This window comes from Furipterus horrens, unplaced genomic scaffold, assembly GCF_987537825.1.
Source record: "Furipterus horrens unplaced genomic scaffold, mFurHor1.1.pri manual_scaffold_17, whole genome shotgun sequence".
NCBI lineage: Eukaryota > Metazoa > Chordata > Mammalia > Chiroptera > Furipteridae > Furipterus > Furipterus horrens.
Window position 1 is genome coordinate 100,686,566 of NW_028327187.1, and position 19,346 is coordinate 100,705,911.

The following is a 19,346-nucleotide window of genomic DNA, read 5'->3' on the forward strand; positions in this document are numbered from 1 at the left end:
ATTAAGTACAAATAGGTAGTTACAGAATAGCCATGGGGATGTAAAGTACAGCATAGGACGTGGAGCAGCCAAAGAACTTATACGCATGACCCATGGACATGAACAATGGTAGGGGATTACCTGAGGGAATGGTGCGTCCCAGGTGTAGTGAGGGTAAGAGGGAAAATCAGGACAACTGTGATAGCATAACCAATAAAATATAATTTAAAAAATATGGACTCAGTGTTCAATAAAATAAAGATTTTGGAAATTGGCCTCTTTTCAAATCCCATCTTGGTCACGTACAATAATACTTGTATAATCATCCTCAGTAAGTTAACTTCTGAGAACCTCAGTTGCCTTATCAGTAAAATGGAGATGATAACTGACCTCAGAATTTTTTGAAGCTTAGCAAGAATAATTTTACAATTCCAGACTTCTGGTCCAGATGGAAGCATAAGTATACAAACTTTGCCTCCTTGCGTAACCATAGAAAGAATTACAACCAGATCTCAAAACTAATAACATCTAGAACCATCAGTAAACTGAGTTGTATGGAAGTTTGACACCAAAGATTTAAAGAAGACACATTCATCCAAACGGGTATGAAGGGCACAATCACAGAGACGGGAGGACAGTTTGTGTGGCAGAAAGATGGCAGTGGCAGTGGTGAGGAAATGGACTGGAGGCATAGCTTGGGAGAGAGTGATCCCAGCCCCAGGCCAGACTGCACAGCCCAAGGTTCCAGCACCAGAAAGATAGACCCCTGTTACCTCTGGTTATAAAAACCAGTGGGTGTTAGGGCAGCAGAAGAAACTGCCAGATTTTCTCCACTTAAAGGGCCAGCAGGGTCTTAGAATGTAGGCAAACCCACCATCTCTGGGATTCACCACTGGAGCAGCAGCTGGAAGGTGCCAGTCACACACGGGAAGGGAGTAAAGTGACAAGAAACAGGGCAAGAGCCAGGTGAACTGCCAGAAGCCAGGTAGCAGTATTGTCCCTTCTGTGAGCCCTCCCCACACAACCACAAAGCAGTGAAGTGGCCTGCCCCACCCTGGCAATTACCTAAGGCTCCACCCCACACAATTTACAGATGCCTTTTCTACATAGGCCAAGCTACTTAGGCAGGCAGTCAAAGCAGCTCTACCTACTACACAGAAACAAGCACAGGGAGGTTGCCAAATTGACAAGACAAAGAAAGATGGCCCAAATGAAAGAACAGAACAAAACCCCAGAAAAAGAACTAAGTGGCTCTTATTAGGGATTTCTGGACCCAAGGGTAGGTAGGACAATGACCGTGTCCAGCTTGAAGCAGGTAGAGGAGCACGAGACCTTCGCCCATTGTCCTTTATAAGATTATAAAGGGTCTTAAGTCTGAGGAGGGGAATTGTTAAAGAGCAGAGGTCCCCCCCAAAATAAAAATAAAACAAGAAAAAAAGAAAAAAAGAGAGAAGACTCAAATAAATAAAATAAAATAAAAGAACTAAGTGAAATGGAGATAAGCAACCTATCAGATGCAGAGTCTAAAAGACTAGTGATACGAATGCTCAGAGGACTCCTTGAGTATGGCAAAAAAAAAAATTAATAATAAAGGAAGAAATGAAGATCACACTGAGTGAAATAAAGAATAATCCTCAGGAAACCAACAGAGAAGGGAAGGAAGCCAGGATTCAAACCAACAATTTGGAACATAAGGAAGAGATAAACATTCAATCTAAACAAAAAGAAGAAATAAGAAGTCAAATAAATGAGGAGAGGTTAAGGAACCTCTGGGACATCTCTAAATGTGCTCTCATCCGAATCATAGTGATGGCAGAAAGAGAAGAGGAAGAGCTAGAAATTGAACACTTATTTGAAAAAATGATGAAAGAAAACTTACCCTAATTTGAGGAAAGAAATAGACCTACAAATCCAGGAAGCACAGAGAATCCTCAACAAGTTGGGCTCAAAGAGACTACACCAAGCCATAATTACAATGCCAAAGGCTAAAGATAAAGACAGAATTTTAAAAGTAGCAAGAGAAAAGCAGAGAGTTACTTACAAAGGAGTTCCCATAACACTATCAGTGGATTTCTCAAAAGAAACTTCGCAGGCAAGAAGTGACTGGCAGGAAATATTCAAAGTAATGAGAGGCAAGGACCTACAACCAAGACTACTCTATCCAGCAAAGCTATCATTTAGAATGGAAGGGCAGATAAAGTGCTTCCCAGATAAGGTAAAGCTAAATGAGTTCATCACCACCAAGCCGTTATTATATGAAATGTTAAAGGGATTTATTTAAGAAAAAGAAGATAATAAAAACTATGAACATTAAATAAGCAACGAATTCGCAACTATCAACAACTGAACCTAAAAAGAAAAAACTATGCAAACAAGCAGAACAGGAACAGAATCATAGATATGGAGATCATTGGGAGAGTTATCAGCTGGGAGGGAAGGGGAAGAACAGGGAAATGGTGCAGGGATTAAGAAGCATAATAGGTAGGAACAAAATAGACAGGGGGAAGATAAGAGTAGTATAGGAAAGGGAGAAGCCAAAGAACTTACGTGCATGACATGAACTAAGGAGTGGATTGCTGGAGGGAAGGTGGGTACCGGGTGGAGGCGGACAGAGGGGGAAACATTGAGACAACTGTAGTAGCATAATGAATAAAATATACTTAGAAATGCATAGTGTCTCATAATAATTTTTCTATTATTTACATGTTGAAATGTAACATTTTGAATATATTAGATTAAATAAAATATTTTATTAAAATTTAAAGAAAAGAGTTCCTAGCCCATTGCTTGGTACCCATTCAACAATAGCGCTGACATTGACAATTTTCTCATATTTCTTTAAAGCAGTGTCAAAAAATTAATACTTTGTACAAACAGGCAAGAGAAGAACAAAGAACAAATAGGCAAATTAGCCCTTAAAAAAAAAATACTGTTTTGCTATGACAGACTTCACTCTAATGGAAAGGGGAAGTTAAAAAGAAAGGAATGTCATGGATGTTGATTAAACTGCTCTTCTTCACAAATTTGACCATTTACAGTTCTACCTGTGGATTTATTCCAGAGGACCCTGAAAATGTGGTAGCATGGGTAATTGCAAAACTGATGGTCAGTGAAAAAGAAAGTTTATAAATATGATTAAGAAACCTTTACCAGCTGCACTATTTATTGCCAATTTGTATATGCTTCCTATATTACAAGTTTATCTTATATTTGTATCACTTTCAAATGACCAAAAAGGGAAAAGCTTAAGTGCTCTAATAGGTGGTTTAAGGAGCCCAATTTTTAGGAATCCAAATTCCTCTTAGATTATATGCATATTTATGAGTGACCAGAGGCAAATAACAATCACCAGTTCTATGAAAAGAATATTTATTTGTCCAATTTGAGTAGAACTATTAAATGTATAATTATGAAAACAATATGCTTGTGTACTTTCTTATCTGTTGGTCCACATTGGGAATAAAAATTAACTTGTCTAAATATAGCTAAATAAACAAGATCAAAAGACTGCTGGGTGAATTCTAAAACATTCAGTACAGTTTATTATAACTGATCAGTTTAAACAAGGTACAAATTGAGATTCACTTCAAACTACTAGGCCAACGAGCACTATTAAAAGAGACACTCTTTACCTATAGAAAAGTAAAGCTGGCCTTTCAGTACTGATTACAATGTGAGAGAATATGAACACTGATAGCATTTCAATCAGCATTTGTAATTCACAAGTGCTGATTGGAATACAAGCTTAAAAAGACTATGTATTGCTTTACAATTTTCAGAGGGAAACACCATTGGCTCCCAAGCACCACACATAGAGTTCCATATAAAAAAAGAAGTTACAAACTGAACATTGAAAGATTGGAAAAGCTGCTGTCAATGGTTATGCAGGTAATGCTTCTTTCTCCTTAATGAAACAAATAAGAATATTCAGAAAAACAGTAAAATGAAACTCATCTTACCTCCATCCAGTTCCTCAGTCCCAAAATGATTTCTGTAGAAGAGCATGATTTCTATTTTGTAACACTTGTAGATGGTCACCAAACAAACAAGCAGCAAAAGGATAGCACCAAGCCCTCCAGCAAGTTCAACGGTGTACATCAGCTCTAGGATTAAAAACAAAAAACAAAAAACCAAACACAAGAGAGAATTGCACCATGTTCACATCCAAAATCATAAATTCAACTTGATTTCACATTTTTGTGGGTGAGACCAGATGTGGGCAATGAATCAATACAACCCCTTCCCCTTTTGCAGGAAAATCTGACCTTTTGATAACTTTCCAGCTTTGTTTCCTTGGTAACTAGATGAGGTGGCATGTGGTAACTGTGTTGCTAAGCAACACTGCTTATGGTAAAAATGAACCTATGTTGGTAGATTGAATTTGGACTGAGAGAATGATAAATACCTGTTTGGAAACTGTAATTTTAGGCTTGCTTGAGTGTAGTAACTCAGATACAAACATAGCCCTTGTAGGAATTCTGCAGGTTATGCTTATAGGGTCGGTTTCTGTGATATGAAGTTTTTAAGCCAGGATGGCTTCTTAACTCAGCCATTGTGAATCTTTATCTTTCTCACCCAAGCCAACACCTGGGGACTGGGGCAGAGGGGACGTGAGGAGTGAAAAAGCACAGTTTCTTAAGGGTAGCGTGGACAGTTGCAGAGTGTTGGGAGGACCATGTAATCAATACTGTTTGCTGGCTTTTGCCAGGAGCAATGACTCCTGTCCTATACCTTTCTGAATAAAGTGGTGCCACTGTGGCCTACCACAGTACTGGAGGCTAAATGCTTACTAGCGTTGAAGAAGTAGTCCACCGAGCGGATGTTACACCAGACTATGTTGGGAGTATTTTCCTCTCACTAAGCTACGTAAGATGTTATTTTTTCTTTGTTTCCCTTTTCACTAAGCATGTTACTATATTCCATAAAAAAAAAAAAAAAGATTTTTCTTGCCATTTGCAGTACACAAGTTCTCTCATTCCTAATAAATATCTACATTAAATCAGAATTTATGAGGCAATGTTGGGGGTAAAATATTCACTTCTTTCTCCTCCTTCAGAATTCATGGACATTGTAACGAATTCAAGGTTACTGATATTTAAACATTAAGCCAGAATTCACAGACTTTGAAACTCACTTTAACTAATTGCTTATGTATGCATGTTGTTCATGATCATCATAGTCCAAATGTTGTTATCGATGGGTAGCCACCTTGAAACGTACTATTTTACTTAATTATAATAAAGATAAATCTTCCTGAAATTATGTGTCTACAATAATAGTATTTTTGGTTTTATAATTTAGACTTCACCAGTGGGTTACCTAATTTTGTAACAGTCAATGTAGGCTTAGATTGAGAATATTAATATATGATTTTGTAGTGATGACTGCTCTTGGGTTACAAAATCATTTCCGAGAGCTTGTAATGAATGAGGTGAGATCATCATGGTGCAGTGCAATATCAGTGGTAAATAAGCTGAAAAGAGTGGCCATCATTTCCTCACAGACATTTTGAGTGTGAGTGAGTGTGGGGTGTGTGTGTGTGTGTGTGTGTGTGTGTGTGTGTGTGTGTGTGTGTGTTTGCAAGTGATGTCACTTCTCTTGTGATAATTGCAGGAAAAAACTCAGCCAAACTTCTCATTTTCTAGTCCTTCATTTCTAATTTGACAGTTTAATAAACAAACACATATAACTACTGTTTAATCAAGTGTTTTTTCCTGTTCTGATTGAAATGGAATGGACACAGAAGAAAATCTTAGAAAAAGTGATTGGATTTTATGAATTTCAGAAAAAAAATATGAAGTGAGCTATTAAATCTTTTAGTGTTTACATAAATTACAATGAAGTGTGAAAGACGGAAAAGTACCTTCAGGAAATTTAATATTTCGTGCTTATAAATATCAGCCAGCTTTCCCTGAATGACTTTTGTTAGGGACTACACAAAATAGTACTACAAGTGCACCAGGAATAAAATACAAAAGTTATTCAGCATAATGGTTTCCCAATACTATGTGAACAGAAAGGATAAGTGGGTAAATAATTCTGTGGCATACATTGAGTCTTGTTCTCTCAGGATACGTGTTAAACTCCACCGCACATAGAAGCCTGCATAAAACTTATGCCCATAGGCTGATTTATGCATTAGAAAAATCTGCTTTAAATTACACTGAGTATGATGGGAAAGATAAGCTGCACTGTGCCTTGTTCTAAGATTCATTCTGTTTTCTAATTTAATACATTAAACACTTGGAATTTATCACCATAATTTCTTGAGGGAGAACATAAATGGAAAACTAGTGGAGAACGCTTACCTTCTATTCTCAAACATTGCTAGTGGAAGTTGCTCAATGGTCCTAATATATTAGAAAACTTGGGGTAGTTTCTAATGAAGTTAAATATGAATGTACCCTATCATCAGCAATTATACTCCTATTTGCCCAAAATAAAATAAGCAGATGTCCACAAGATGTGTACAAAAATGTTCAGATTAGTCTTATTTGATGTAGCCACAACTGGAAACAACCCAAATGCTCGTTAACAGGAGATAAAGAACAAACTGTTGTGTGTTCATATGGTAGAATATACTCAGCAGTACAAGCAATAAAAACTACTGATACATGCAACATGCGTGAATCTCACAAAATGATGTTAGGTGAAGGAAGCCAGGCACTAACTAATATTTTTTGTATAATTCTGTTTAAATGAAGTCCAAGAGTAGGTCAAAATTAACCACAGTTATAGAAATCACAAAATAATTGTTTTGTGGATGGGTTATGGAAAAATTTATTGGAAAGAAGTAAGAAGAAACTTTCTGAGGTGCAAGAAATATTCTGTATTTTTTTTCAGGTGTGGATACACAAGTATATACATTTGTCAACACACAATACAGTGTACAGATGATGTATTGCACAATTGTGTACCTGAAACCTGTATAATGTTGTGAGCCAATAAACTCAATGAAAAGGAAATAACTCATTGAGTTGAACACTTAAGATCTATGCATATTATTGGGTTGGCCAAAAAGTTCATTTAGTGTTTTCTGCACAATGGCTTTAGTAGTGCTTAGTTGTCTTTAATGTCATTCGAAGCAATTTTGTTAGTTTGTATTGTGGCAGCTGTCATATCAGTGTGCATTTTAAAAAAACTTACCAAAATTGGTGAATTTTGTGCAGCCATTTTAAATTGAAGATGGAAGAAAATACACATTTTCTGCACGTATGCTTTATTATTTCATAAGATAAAAAAGCAACTGAAATGCAAAAAAAAAATAAATAAATAAATAAAAAGATTTGTCCAGTGTATGGAGAAGGTATTGTGACTGATTGAATGTATCAAAGTGGTTTGACATTTTTGGCCAGATAGTTTTTTTGCTGTGGGGCTGTCTTATGCATTGCAAGGTATTTAGCAGCACTCCTGGCCTCTACCCACTAGAGGCCAATAGCAGGAGATAGCCAGCATACTCAAAATCTCCAGATCAATAAAACTATTGGTAAAAATTAAAATAATGTGTCTCTTTTCTGAAAAAAATGTAACAGACTTTTTGGCCAACCCAATATCTTGTTAACTGTACTTCAATTCTTTAAAAAGTTTAATTATTTTAAATGAAGAGCCATTGTAAGCTGTAACCCAAGGCCTATGTGGGGAGAAGCTGCACAGAAAGATGGACGCAGACGGCTGCTCTGCAGGTCATAGTTCTTCTGTGGCCCCCTGAAGCACATCCTTTGATTTAGGAGGCATTGCACTGGGCTTGGGCATCTAGCATGCCTTATACATGTATCTAGTCAAATATGTCTTGAAACAATCTGCAAGTATGCGTGAAACATAATCCTATTAAGCCAATAAGCAGAATTCTCATTTTCCTCAGATGCTATTTATAATACGGGTCTCTATATAGTTTTTAAAAGCTTTTAAAAGTTGAATATGTGTAAGTTAGAGAAGAATTTTGTAAAGGTAATTCCTTTTTATCTTCAGAGAAGTAATTGCGCAAATGTGAATGATTTCCATTTCTGGATGTCATGAACTACTCAAAAAGTTTTATATACTATTTACTAGGCCAATCAATTATTATTGTCTGAAATGTAATGAGAAAAAGAGAGCAGGGTTGATGTAGCTAAGCAATACAAAGTGGTCTTGTCACAGAAATACCTCCTCTAATGTACACAAGTATGAGAAGTTAGATATACCTAGAGTATGGGCAATAAGCAAGAGTAAGTCTGCTGAGCCACATGATAGTCTTTTACTAATAATAAGAACACCCAAAACTGGTCAAAAGAAATAGCATTTGCAAGGAGCTAATCGATTCTAAAATCCTGAGATTATTTCAGATTATCCCAGCTACTTCTGTAGAATTACATGCAGAAGCATGATGTTCTTATAATGTCCTTAAAGTCAGTAAAGAAGTGGGTCTTTCTGTACAGCACACACAAGTGTCTGCTCCTCAGTTACATCATGTTTATGCAGGACTAATTTACATGCCTTCACATTATAAATGTGTGCAGGTAGAAAAATTTTCCATTTGATCTAAGTCATTTACATTGGTTTATAAAGCATGTGTAAACTCTCCCAAAGAAAGTGGTGTATTAACATTTAGTTTCCACATTTCTTTTGCTCCAAGCTGGACACATTCATTAATATGAGTGTTACCCATTATTGTTTATACATTGAGTGAGGACAAATTTACTAGGGCTTAAATCCTGTTTCAGTTAAAAGGAATGATTTGGGTCCACTTCTGTACTTTATCTTTAGACCAAAATGGAACTGCCTTATGCCCCAGCAATTCCACTCTGGGAATACATCCGAAGAAACCCAAAACACTAATTGGAAAGAATATCTTTACATTACAATGTGAACTGTGTTGCCCCAGCAAATATCATTTCTCTCTTGAAAAGGGATCTGCTTTTCAGCTCAAGTTCAAGTTGCCTGGAGTGGCAGCATTTAAAAAATAAAAAAGATTCCATTTCAGCACAATTCAACGTGAGAGGACAGAAAGAGAAAGTGCAGACCTTTTAAAATCTGTTTAGCTTTTGTGCTATTTTGTTAAAATGATAGACTTTGTCCCCTTTAAGGTACTGAGACTGAATATTGAAAATTGTAAAGCAAAATCACTGGGCAAAACCTAAGGGAAACTGGCATTTGGTTAAAAGCAACAAATGAACAAGTGCCAAGGAGTTACATTTAAGGGCACCAGTAGCCATTTAGTTACAGGCAATTAACAATAGTCCTTGGAAAGCTCCAGCATGGGCTAAGGGAAAACACATTGATTATTGCTGCAGTAGTAGACTGCGTTTGGAATAAATTGCTTCAATTTGAAACTAGATTTGCTACAAGCATTTTGAGCAATGACTACAATTTTTTCTTATCAAGACAGTTGGACCAAGCAACCCTTTGAAAGAAACAGCTAATTAAAATAAAGCACATGCCATCTCTTAGTATATTGGATTACACTGGAAATAATAAATGCATTTGGTTTACACGAATCTTGCTGCAATTACCTAGTATAGTTAGGGATCCTAATTTTTTATTGGCCCGTATCTCGTGTTATTGTGTGCAAACTTTTTCTGCTAGGTATCTTTGAAAAAGTAAAGATGTTAACAAAGCTAAATCAAAGTTTATGTGTATTTTTGAATTCTTCACTTGTTCATATTTTTATCTCTGTCTCTTCCTCATATATATATGTATATATGTGTTTATGTATTTGTTTAAAGTATGATTGAAGATTTGAGGTGGTAAAGTCCTTTGAAATGCTCTACTCTGATTTATATGCAGTAAAATGCAAGTTTGTGGGGGTAGGAGTGCATGATAGGCAATATAATGATGCCAGTTTATTCATTAGCTTCACCAAATACATTTCCTCTTCTTTCATTGTGTTATAAAGAGCTAAGCTTTATAAGGATTTACCCATCCACATAAATTCATATGCATATTTATTTCTCTGGGGCAGTATAACTTATTTGTTCCTGGCAGGAGGATAATTATGCTCAACCTACAAAGATATTCAACTCAATTCTAGAATACATCAATGCAATTTAGAAGTAGTTATAATTTTTTTGGTAACACATTAAGAAGCTGAATTGCTATTCATATAATAGCAAGAAAATATTTTGGGAAGGTAGAAACTAGTATGTAAAGACAGCGGTTTTGCTCTGGCAAAAGTGCTTTCTGAAACAAGGCAGGTATACTTCATAATAATAATGATGATGAAATGAAAATGAACTCTGAATGTAGCAGCTTGATTGGTGAACCAAACCAAATACTTGGGCAAAAGATTACCTTCAAAGTAGCTTATTTTGCCATTTTAGAAAGAAATTTTCTGCCAAAGTATCAAATTAACTTTAACTTATTGCCAATCAAGAATGTCAATATGGTCTTTGGCTAGGACCCATCATTAGGGCATAGTTAGTCTAAGTTCCCACAAGCCCTTGGAACTGAATTATTACATGTTAATAAACTATTACAAATTAAAAATAAAATGAAACACTAGAGGGAAAATGTATCATTCTCTTTACAGTTTGTTAGAGCCTACTTTTGGAATGTATTTTTCCTCTTTCCAGCCAGATAGGAAAGGTGTTATGTTTTGTTTTGTTTTTCTATGAAGTAGGTAATATTCATAAATGGTATGTATTAAAAGACAGGTTAACAAGTTAAAATGAATAATGACTGTAATTGAATAAAATATGAATCTGTGAGTTCATATTAATTATAAATTAATAAAGAAGGAAGCTCTCTCTTAGAGCAGACTGCCGATGGGTAACCATAGAAGGAATGATACAGTTAGAAATTACCATTTCCTCCCATCTTAATAATAATTGATTTGGGAAAGAATTATCAACAAAGACTAAAATTATTGGGTGAAAGATTGATAAGGCAGGATATTCACACTGTCTTATAGTACCTCCCCACAGCCCATTTATTAATAATTAAGGGGAAAATGAACAGCATCTTAAAGAAGTGACCAAAATCAATATCACCAGTAATGGGACAAATTGAAATTATGTAAATAAAATGTGGTTCCTGTTCCTCTAAAATGTCAATGTCATAACAGACAAAGAAAGGCTGAGGGACTGTCCCAGAATAAAAGAGACCAAAAAGACATAGCAACCAAATGCCATGCTCAGTCCTGGATGGGAAATATGGAATAAAGTATATTTGAGACAATCTTTGAAATATGAAAATAGACTATAGTAGTCCCTCTCTATTTCGTGGTCCACTTATTGCAGCCTCACTGTATAGTGGGATTTAAAAAAAGATCATATTTAATTATTTATCGCGGTTTTTTTGCTATATTGCAGGATTTAGCGGTACTGTATACATATGTTGTTAAAGTTATGTAGGTTTAAGAGTGTAGAATAAATGTAAGGTTCTTACTTCGTGGGGTGGGGGAGTTTAGAACATAATACCCGTGATAAGTGAGGGAATACTGTATATACTAGATAATAGAATTCTGTCATTTTCAATTTTCCAGAATTTGATAAACAGACTCTGTTTTTTTTTTTAAAGAAAATATCCTTGTTTTTAGGAGATTCACACTGAAGAATTTAGTCACGATGTCCATAACTTACTCTCATGTGTTTCAATAATAATATGCATTGTGTGTTACTATATAGAGGGTCATTTTATCTTTTCATTTACCTATCTAGACAGAGAAAGAGAGAGAGAGCTATATAAGGCAAATTGACAAAATGTTAATAATTGTTGAGTCTAGCTGGAGAGAATAGGTGGAAATTTACTGTACTATTTTTTTGCAGTTTTTCTGTAATGTCTGCAGGATTTTCTTTCAAAATTAAAAGTTAAAAAATATAAAAGGTCATATGGCACGATCACATTATTGCAAGTGTTACTGTAATTAGAGTGTATTTTGCGTTGATTACTTTTGGATTCAAATTTTATTATTCACAGCTACTCTAATGTAATCTGTACAAAACCTTCTGTTTGATCTTCCAAAAACATGTCCTAACCTTGTAATTTTCTGCAGTAATTGTTAGCCGATCTACAATGCTGATGGAAGACAGTCTGAATTTCTTGTGTTGGCCAAGTCTTTCACTCCTTTAATTGAAGCAGTTGATTAACCTCTGGCCAGAATCATCCCTCCATTGTGAATAGAATTTGACATGTTTGTCCATTTATGTACAGACCTAGAACTTCTTTTCATTTCTCGAAGCTCTACCCATTCTTCAAGGCAAGGTTAAGACTTGTACTTTGGACGTTTTTTAAACTAAAAGTGAATCATCTCCTTAGAATGCGTATTTTCTGTAGGCTTTCTTTGGTGACTTATCACATGGCATTATATAATTTAGTTTTGTTTATGATTTTTACATTATAAATAAGTGCTTTGAGACCTCTGCTCTGGCTGTTCCCTCTGATTAGAATGTCCCTCCTCAGATTTCTGCATGCTTCTCTTTTTGCTTCTTCAAGTCTTTGCATTTACTTTTCTTTCTCCATTTTTCCTATTTCATTTATCACTATATACCATGACATTTAATTTTCTTGTTAATAAGTTTATTATTGTTTATTGTCTATCTAATTCCACTGGAATTTAAGTTTCATCACGGCAACTTTTAAAATTTTGTTCATATTTTAAAAATCTATTTAAGCGCCTTGAAAACTATCTGACACACAGTAGGTATTCAATGAGTACTTGCTGACTAAGTGAATGACTGGATGATTGAGAAAAAACTCAATTTAGTTAGATTTTTGTATATTCCCACTTTAACATTCCAAGTATATCTCTGTAAATCATTTACCGGCAACCAGAAGGTTCAAGTAACTGATGAAGTATAATTATTAATATGTGGTCCATTATATTCCATAGAAAAATGGTCAACTTCAGAATATTGATTTAGAAATGTTCTTTCATTCATAAATCCCATGACAATATAGTCATATATAGTTACAGAACTAGAAAAGTTTGTTTTCAATTAGCACTTACAAATAAATTATGTATTGCTTTATATCTTTGAGACTGCTGTTCATTTTCTTCTTTTCACTCAGTCATTCACTTGTTCACTTTATTTTTGCTTGGTAAGTGCCTTAAATGTGTCAGGAGTAGTGCTTTGAGTCCTAGTGATAAAATGATAAACGAAATATGCTTCTTGTCTTAAAGGAGACCATGTCTAGTTACAGAGTCGGGCACACAAGCAATTTTCAAAAACAAAATAATAAAAGTTACTATTTATTGCACACTTAAGTGTCACTCTGCTAGGCCTTTTATATGGGTGTAAGAACTGTTTCACTGTAAGTACCATAACCATAGGTGAGCAACTTTTATGGTGTTTGTGCAGATGCATGTTTCTGTTGTGGGATTTTAGAGATGGGGATCAGACTGTATGACACAGTGCGGTACAGTGTCTACAAATGCTTTTAGCAAGTAGTTTGGTGTAGAGTACAAGGAGAGCAAATGCATGTTGTCATGGGTGGTGATAGGCAAATTCATGCAGTGATTTCTCAGCTAGAATATGTTGTTTATCTTTTTTCCCTTTCAAAACAACTAGCATGTACCTTGTCAATAAATATTTGTTTGAAGGATTCATGATATCAATTAAGCCAGGTTCTCCAAATCAGGTCAGAAAAATAGGACAATGATTCATTCTCTCTAGTGGAAAATTGACATATTTTATAAATGGACAGTTTAGTTTACTAACACAGAGCTTTTATCACTGAAAACATATCCCCTTTAGATTAACAGAGCTTTTATCACTGAAAACATATCCCCTTTAGATTATAAAAGCATTATTTGAAATAAGTCTATCTAAAGACCATAATGTGAGATGTACACAGACATTATGTATTTGCAGACATACAAACATACAATGTATTCCTAAGAAGCCGCCTTCATCTTAGATCTTATAAAATTGAGTATGATGGGGAGAGGCCAGAAAAGAAGGAAGATACTGCTAACAATAAAGAGTAAAATGGGTCTCAGGTGACCAGCTTAGAAGTCAGGGCTATTGTATATCAAGGTGTCAAACTTCACCAATGCCTTGAAGAAAATCGCTTAGAAGAAAAGGTGTTTGCTTTTCCTCTACTAGGAATTTCCTTCTGAACATGTCATGCAAATAGACAGACACAGATGGAATGTTACAAAACATTTCTTGAGAGCAAATTGTCACAGTGAAGGTGTCATTGCCATTTTTCTCCTTTTTGTTAAAGGCTGCACTGTTCATCGTGAAGGCCATCCTCCACCAGATAAATTATCACAGAACAATTTGGTCTTCTATTGGGAATGCTTTGGATTTGCCAAAGAGGCCAGAACATCTGTACTGCTTAGATAATCAGTAGAAGAAGCCATGTTTTCTACAGAAACATTGAACCCCTCTAAAAATTCGATGCAGTGTTTTCTGGTATATTCAATGGTTGAAAATAGATTTATAAAATATTATACACAGGTAAAAACTGATTGCATTGCAATATAGAAACTGGGATGCTTTAATAAACTTCAGAATTTTATGTTATTATAAAATTTTTCTTCCTTTAGGGTTTTAACAAATTTCCTAATTATTGAAAGCATTAGAATAAAATGTATTCAGCAAAAGCTGTTTCTCTCATGGGACAACTTTCATTCAAAATCTTAGTGATTCTATAGAGCTAGAGACTATTAAGGCAAAAACAATAATCAAACCATATGCTGGTTCATTTCCTTCAATGGAAATAACAGAAAAATCTCTCTTGAATCTTTTTGATTGCTCTTCATTTTCTCAAAGCATAAAAATGCTGGGGGAAATAGTGGTAAGTTGGCCTTCTTTTCTCATTTTGTAAAGAGATACAAATCAATAATTTATTAAAACTTAAGTCCTCCTCCATTAATACTCTATAAAGACATAGGCATATTTTGAGAACTATCAATAACAGAACCTACCATTTCTTGATTCCTCCTAAGATAACAGTGAATGGCTTCTTAAACTATGAAAAAGTTGAAAATAAAGTGAGTGACTTGTATATTATAGTGGCCTATGTAGTTGGGATCCTATATGAAGGGCCTGTCCTCAATAATAAATTCTCTTTTAACCAAAATGGCAATAACAGAGCCCTACTTCCCAAAGAATAAAGCATTATCTTATCATCTCATGCTCTGTGTATTGATTTCTGGTGCATGAAAACCAGCAGTGGCTTGAGAAAATAATATACAAGTATAGGTGTCCCATAAAATTCAGTGCTTTCTAATATAGACAGACATAAAGTGGGAGCAAGACTGTATATTCAAGCAAATAGGTTTTAACATACTTTAAAAGTGTGAAAATAACTTGATTTCATTGCAAACAGAGTAATAATAGGTTTCCTGTAAGCATTTAAAAATTTTTCAGTGTCTGTACAAAAATATATTTATTTTTTTCTCATGTTTTTCCTGACTCCATAAAACTTGCTTATTGGAAGGAATTTCAAAATCATGTAAGAACACAAAGAATAAATTAAAGGTCACATGGAATCATACTTCCTGAGATAACCACTATTATTACTTCAGTTTAAGTGCTTTTTAATGCATATTTCCAATATATTATGTTTTCAAGCAAACTTAGAAGAGACAAGTGATATATAGCTTTAAATGTTAATATTCTAAAATAGCTTATATTTTGCCTTTTACCCAGGACACTTTGGAATAGAGTTGTATGAGGTGGTTTATATTCCATGTTTCTACTAAGAATCATGGTAAACTCTCTAGCCAAATTAAAATTTCAGTCACATACCTATTTATCCAACTATCATTTATAAATGCCTGGTTCAGCAAGGCAAGTCTAGTGGGAACTATTTAATGCTACTATGACACTTTTCTCTATATAAATAATCATTTTGGCAAGAGTTTACAAGTATTCACTGAAAAAGTAGGTTAAAACATAACCCTGTTTTAGACAAAATATGAATTTCAAATTTCATTTAGTTTAATTGCATTGTTTTACAGATGAGGAACTACCTTGGCATGTTAGTGAACAGTTGAAAATAATTTTAATAATACAAATTTTTATGTGACTACTGGGTTGCTAGTAACAGTAGTCTGCTTAAGAAGACAGTCAATATGAAATTTTATTGTGGTGTCTTTAATATATTCCTTTAAGTTACTTTCAATACTGAGATATTTAAATGATATAGACAAATTTATTTGGAGAAAGTTAAAAGTGCAACCAAGCATTTGTGAGTCATTACCTTGAAACTGTGGGATAGTAGAAATGAGTTTTCAAGTCATACTCATTTTACATTACATACTAGAATTAGAATTCCAAATTGATTTGAGTCAGGCAATTTATGTGTGTCATCCTTTTAAGCTTTGATAATGGCCTCTTCCATTTTAATTTCTATGAATTTGACAACCATTACCAGTTGGTACTTTTAACTGCACTCACATTTCCTAAGGAACTGTAATTTCTCTTGTGCAGTTATAAGAAATAAGAACTTCCCATCTAAAGATCTGAGTCAACTTTACAGACACTTGAAAACTATAAGAAAATCCCCGGGAAGAGCTACTACTTTATTTCACTTTCAAGATTTGCAAAGTGAGGTACAATGATTCAAAACTCTTGAAAAGCTATAAAACTTGAAAAATGGGTTAATATATACTATTAGTCACCCAGGGTTTAATATGTTCTTACAAGATTCCTGCACTGAGGCTTAAAGGTAATTAGTTTGCAAATGATAAAAATAAAGAACAATGACTCCAAGAGACTTGCTTACATCACACACAAGTGAAGAGTCAAAAACAAAACACTTTCTTCATAGTTTACAATTTCTTTTTAGTCAATCCTCATTCATGTCAAATTTGAATTCATGATTCTTGGGTGGTTTTAAAAATGACCTTTTTGTGCTTTCTTAAATATACCAGTGGGTTTTTTGTGAGATAAAAATAAAATCTACTTTAATAACAGTTCAATGTCAACTTTTAATTTAGAGAAATTAGCCTGCAGATATATCATCCTTCATAGAACACATGTTAAAAATAGTATGTGTCCTAAAAAAGAGACAAATACCTAACATATTTCTTACAGATGATGAATGTAATTCTCAACAATACAATCTAATACAAGTTACCATGGAAATTTATTGGAAATCAACACATTTTTTTCCCTACTGTGTGACCTGAGAGAGTAGTTAGCAGGTTTTATGTGTCATGTCTAATTTCTCATGTTACTGACCTGGTTGTTAAAGTTCGATATGCAGGAACTGCTTATTAAAAGTTGTAACTTGCATTTTATGACCCAGTTGTGCCATTTCTCAACTGAACTGCAGGAATTCACTGCCATAAAAATGCACAGCCATCTCCTACTCCTCAACAATGTTGCTTCAATGCCCCAGCATGGTGGTAGATATCCCGCAGGCAGCACTGACTCAACTACTAAAGACAACTAACCCGGTGCTTTTCCCATAGCTGGCACTCAATATATATTTGGTGAAGAGGAATGATTTGTTGCTTTTTCATTCAAAAGCATTACATGAATCATCTCTAAGCACCCTGCAGTGAAGGGAGATTATAGCAGGTTATGAAACATCATCAGCCAACAGGTTGTTTTGACCTAAACACAATAAGAATATTCAGGTGGTTCGGGGAAGAAGGAACAGTGTGTTTGGCCATGAATGTGCTATCCTGTTTGTGACATCTGCTCACATATGTGGAAATGTGTTATGTGTATGCCAAATGATATCAGTGGGCTTCCTGCAAATACCTTAAGTTGAAATGTTTTTTGAAAACTGCCCGTCATTCTCCCAACACAAAGATCTGAGTTCCACTGGATTCCATCTATTTTTCACCTTAGGTTTATTCTTGTTTTATAATTTCTGTTATTAGATGCTAGATAGAGGATGGGGTAGAATATGAGTGAAAAGGGGAAGGGGAATATAGTCAATAATATTGAGATAATTTTACACGGTGGCATGATTACTAGCGTTAGTGGGGAGAGCACATTGTAAGGTATCAAAGTGTTGGATCACTATATTGCACACCCGAGACTAACATAATCAATATAAGATTGTATGCGAACTATGCTTAAATAAAAAATAAAATAAAACATATTAAAGTTTTGAACACATAGGAACTGTTTACACAGGTTGTGTTACTGTATTATTTTTTCTTTGCCTATCTGCTGTCATATCATTGATTAATAATATGTGGCAGTTCATTTCTCATACTATTCCTGTCCTTCCTTACTACACATAATTGAGATTTAGCTGAATACAAGTGTTCAAAACAGGAAATTAGCAGTGTTTACTATCCATCATATACCTTGTTCCTTCTTGGCAATTGCCACATATATAATCATGTTGTTGAGACATTCCTAAGTGGATTTCCTTTTTTTAATGAAAAAGTTATGTAGGAACTATATCCAACAATGAAAGCTCTCTTCATTTAAGAGGTTAATTATTTAATACTTGAAGAGAATGCCCTCTCAGCCATATCTCTGAGTAGCAAATGTGTTCTATAAAGCACAATTTCTTTGAATACATGAGGCAAGTAACCTCATTAAGAGTAGAGTGTGAGGGCAATGTTCAAATAGGTTCAAAGGTGCTGACCATGTAAAAAGAATGAGGCAATTAGTTGGAATAATCCCAGTGACTGGCTTAACTCCTCTCTTTTTCATTCCTGTCTCATGGAAACTGTGATCTCAAGAGAGCTAGCTGCTCTTCACCTATTAGATACTACCAAGTTTATTAGATGATCTATTGTCTAGGCAAAGACCTTGGTATGCAAATTGTCATTCACAGACCACAAGATCAGCATCAATAAGGAACTTGTTTGAAATTCAAATCTTGAATCACACCTTAGACTATTGATTTTGAATCCCTTTTTAACAAACTCCCTAGGTGATTTGTGTGCACTGTAAATATTGCAATAGCAGCAATAAAAAGACTGAAGAACTGCTCTAGTGACTTTTAGTTGACTCTCCAAGAGTAGAAACTCGAGGAACTTATTTGTCATTTCCTATGGCCTAAGAAGTGCCCATTCTCTTGACCTTACAATTACATTGGGTATAATCTTGGATGAGATCAAAATACTCATCCTTCTGATATCCATAGTGTAGGTCAGTGGTTGTCAATTGGTGGCTATTTTGTCCCTTGGGGGAACTTGACAATCTTTGAAGACAGTATTTGTCACAACTAGGAAAAGTACTATTGGCATCTAATGGGTAAAGGACAGGGATGCTGTTAAACAATCTACACTGTGTAGGAGCAGGACAGCCCCCTATAACAAAGAATCACCCAAAGGTCAATAGTGATAAGATTGAGAAATCCTACTGCTGATAAAGTTCATATAACTCAGAATACATTTAAGCATCTCATTCATCAAAATGCGTTATGCATAAAGAATCATATAACAGAGAAGTACAAGTTAAAGACCTTTATCAAGAATTTACTATTTATAGGAAACAAGTGAAAAATTCAGTAAAGCAAATAAA

General features: G+C 34.7%; 1 protein-coding gene across 1 annotated transcript in view; it reads right to left on the reverse strand.

The window, feature by feature from the left end:
- Positions 1-19,346, reverse strand: part of IL1RAPL1 (interleukin 1 receptor accessory protein like 1) — a 598,169-nt gene that overhangs the window by 12,910 nt on the left and 565,913 nt on the right. Inside the window, exon 8 of the mRNA XM_090264147.1 lies at positions 3,939-4,082. Within this exon, the coding sequence (XP_090120273.1) occupies positions 3,939-4,082 (144 nt within the window). The remainder of the gene's footprint in view (positions 1-3,938; positions 4,083-19,346) is intronic.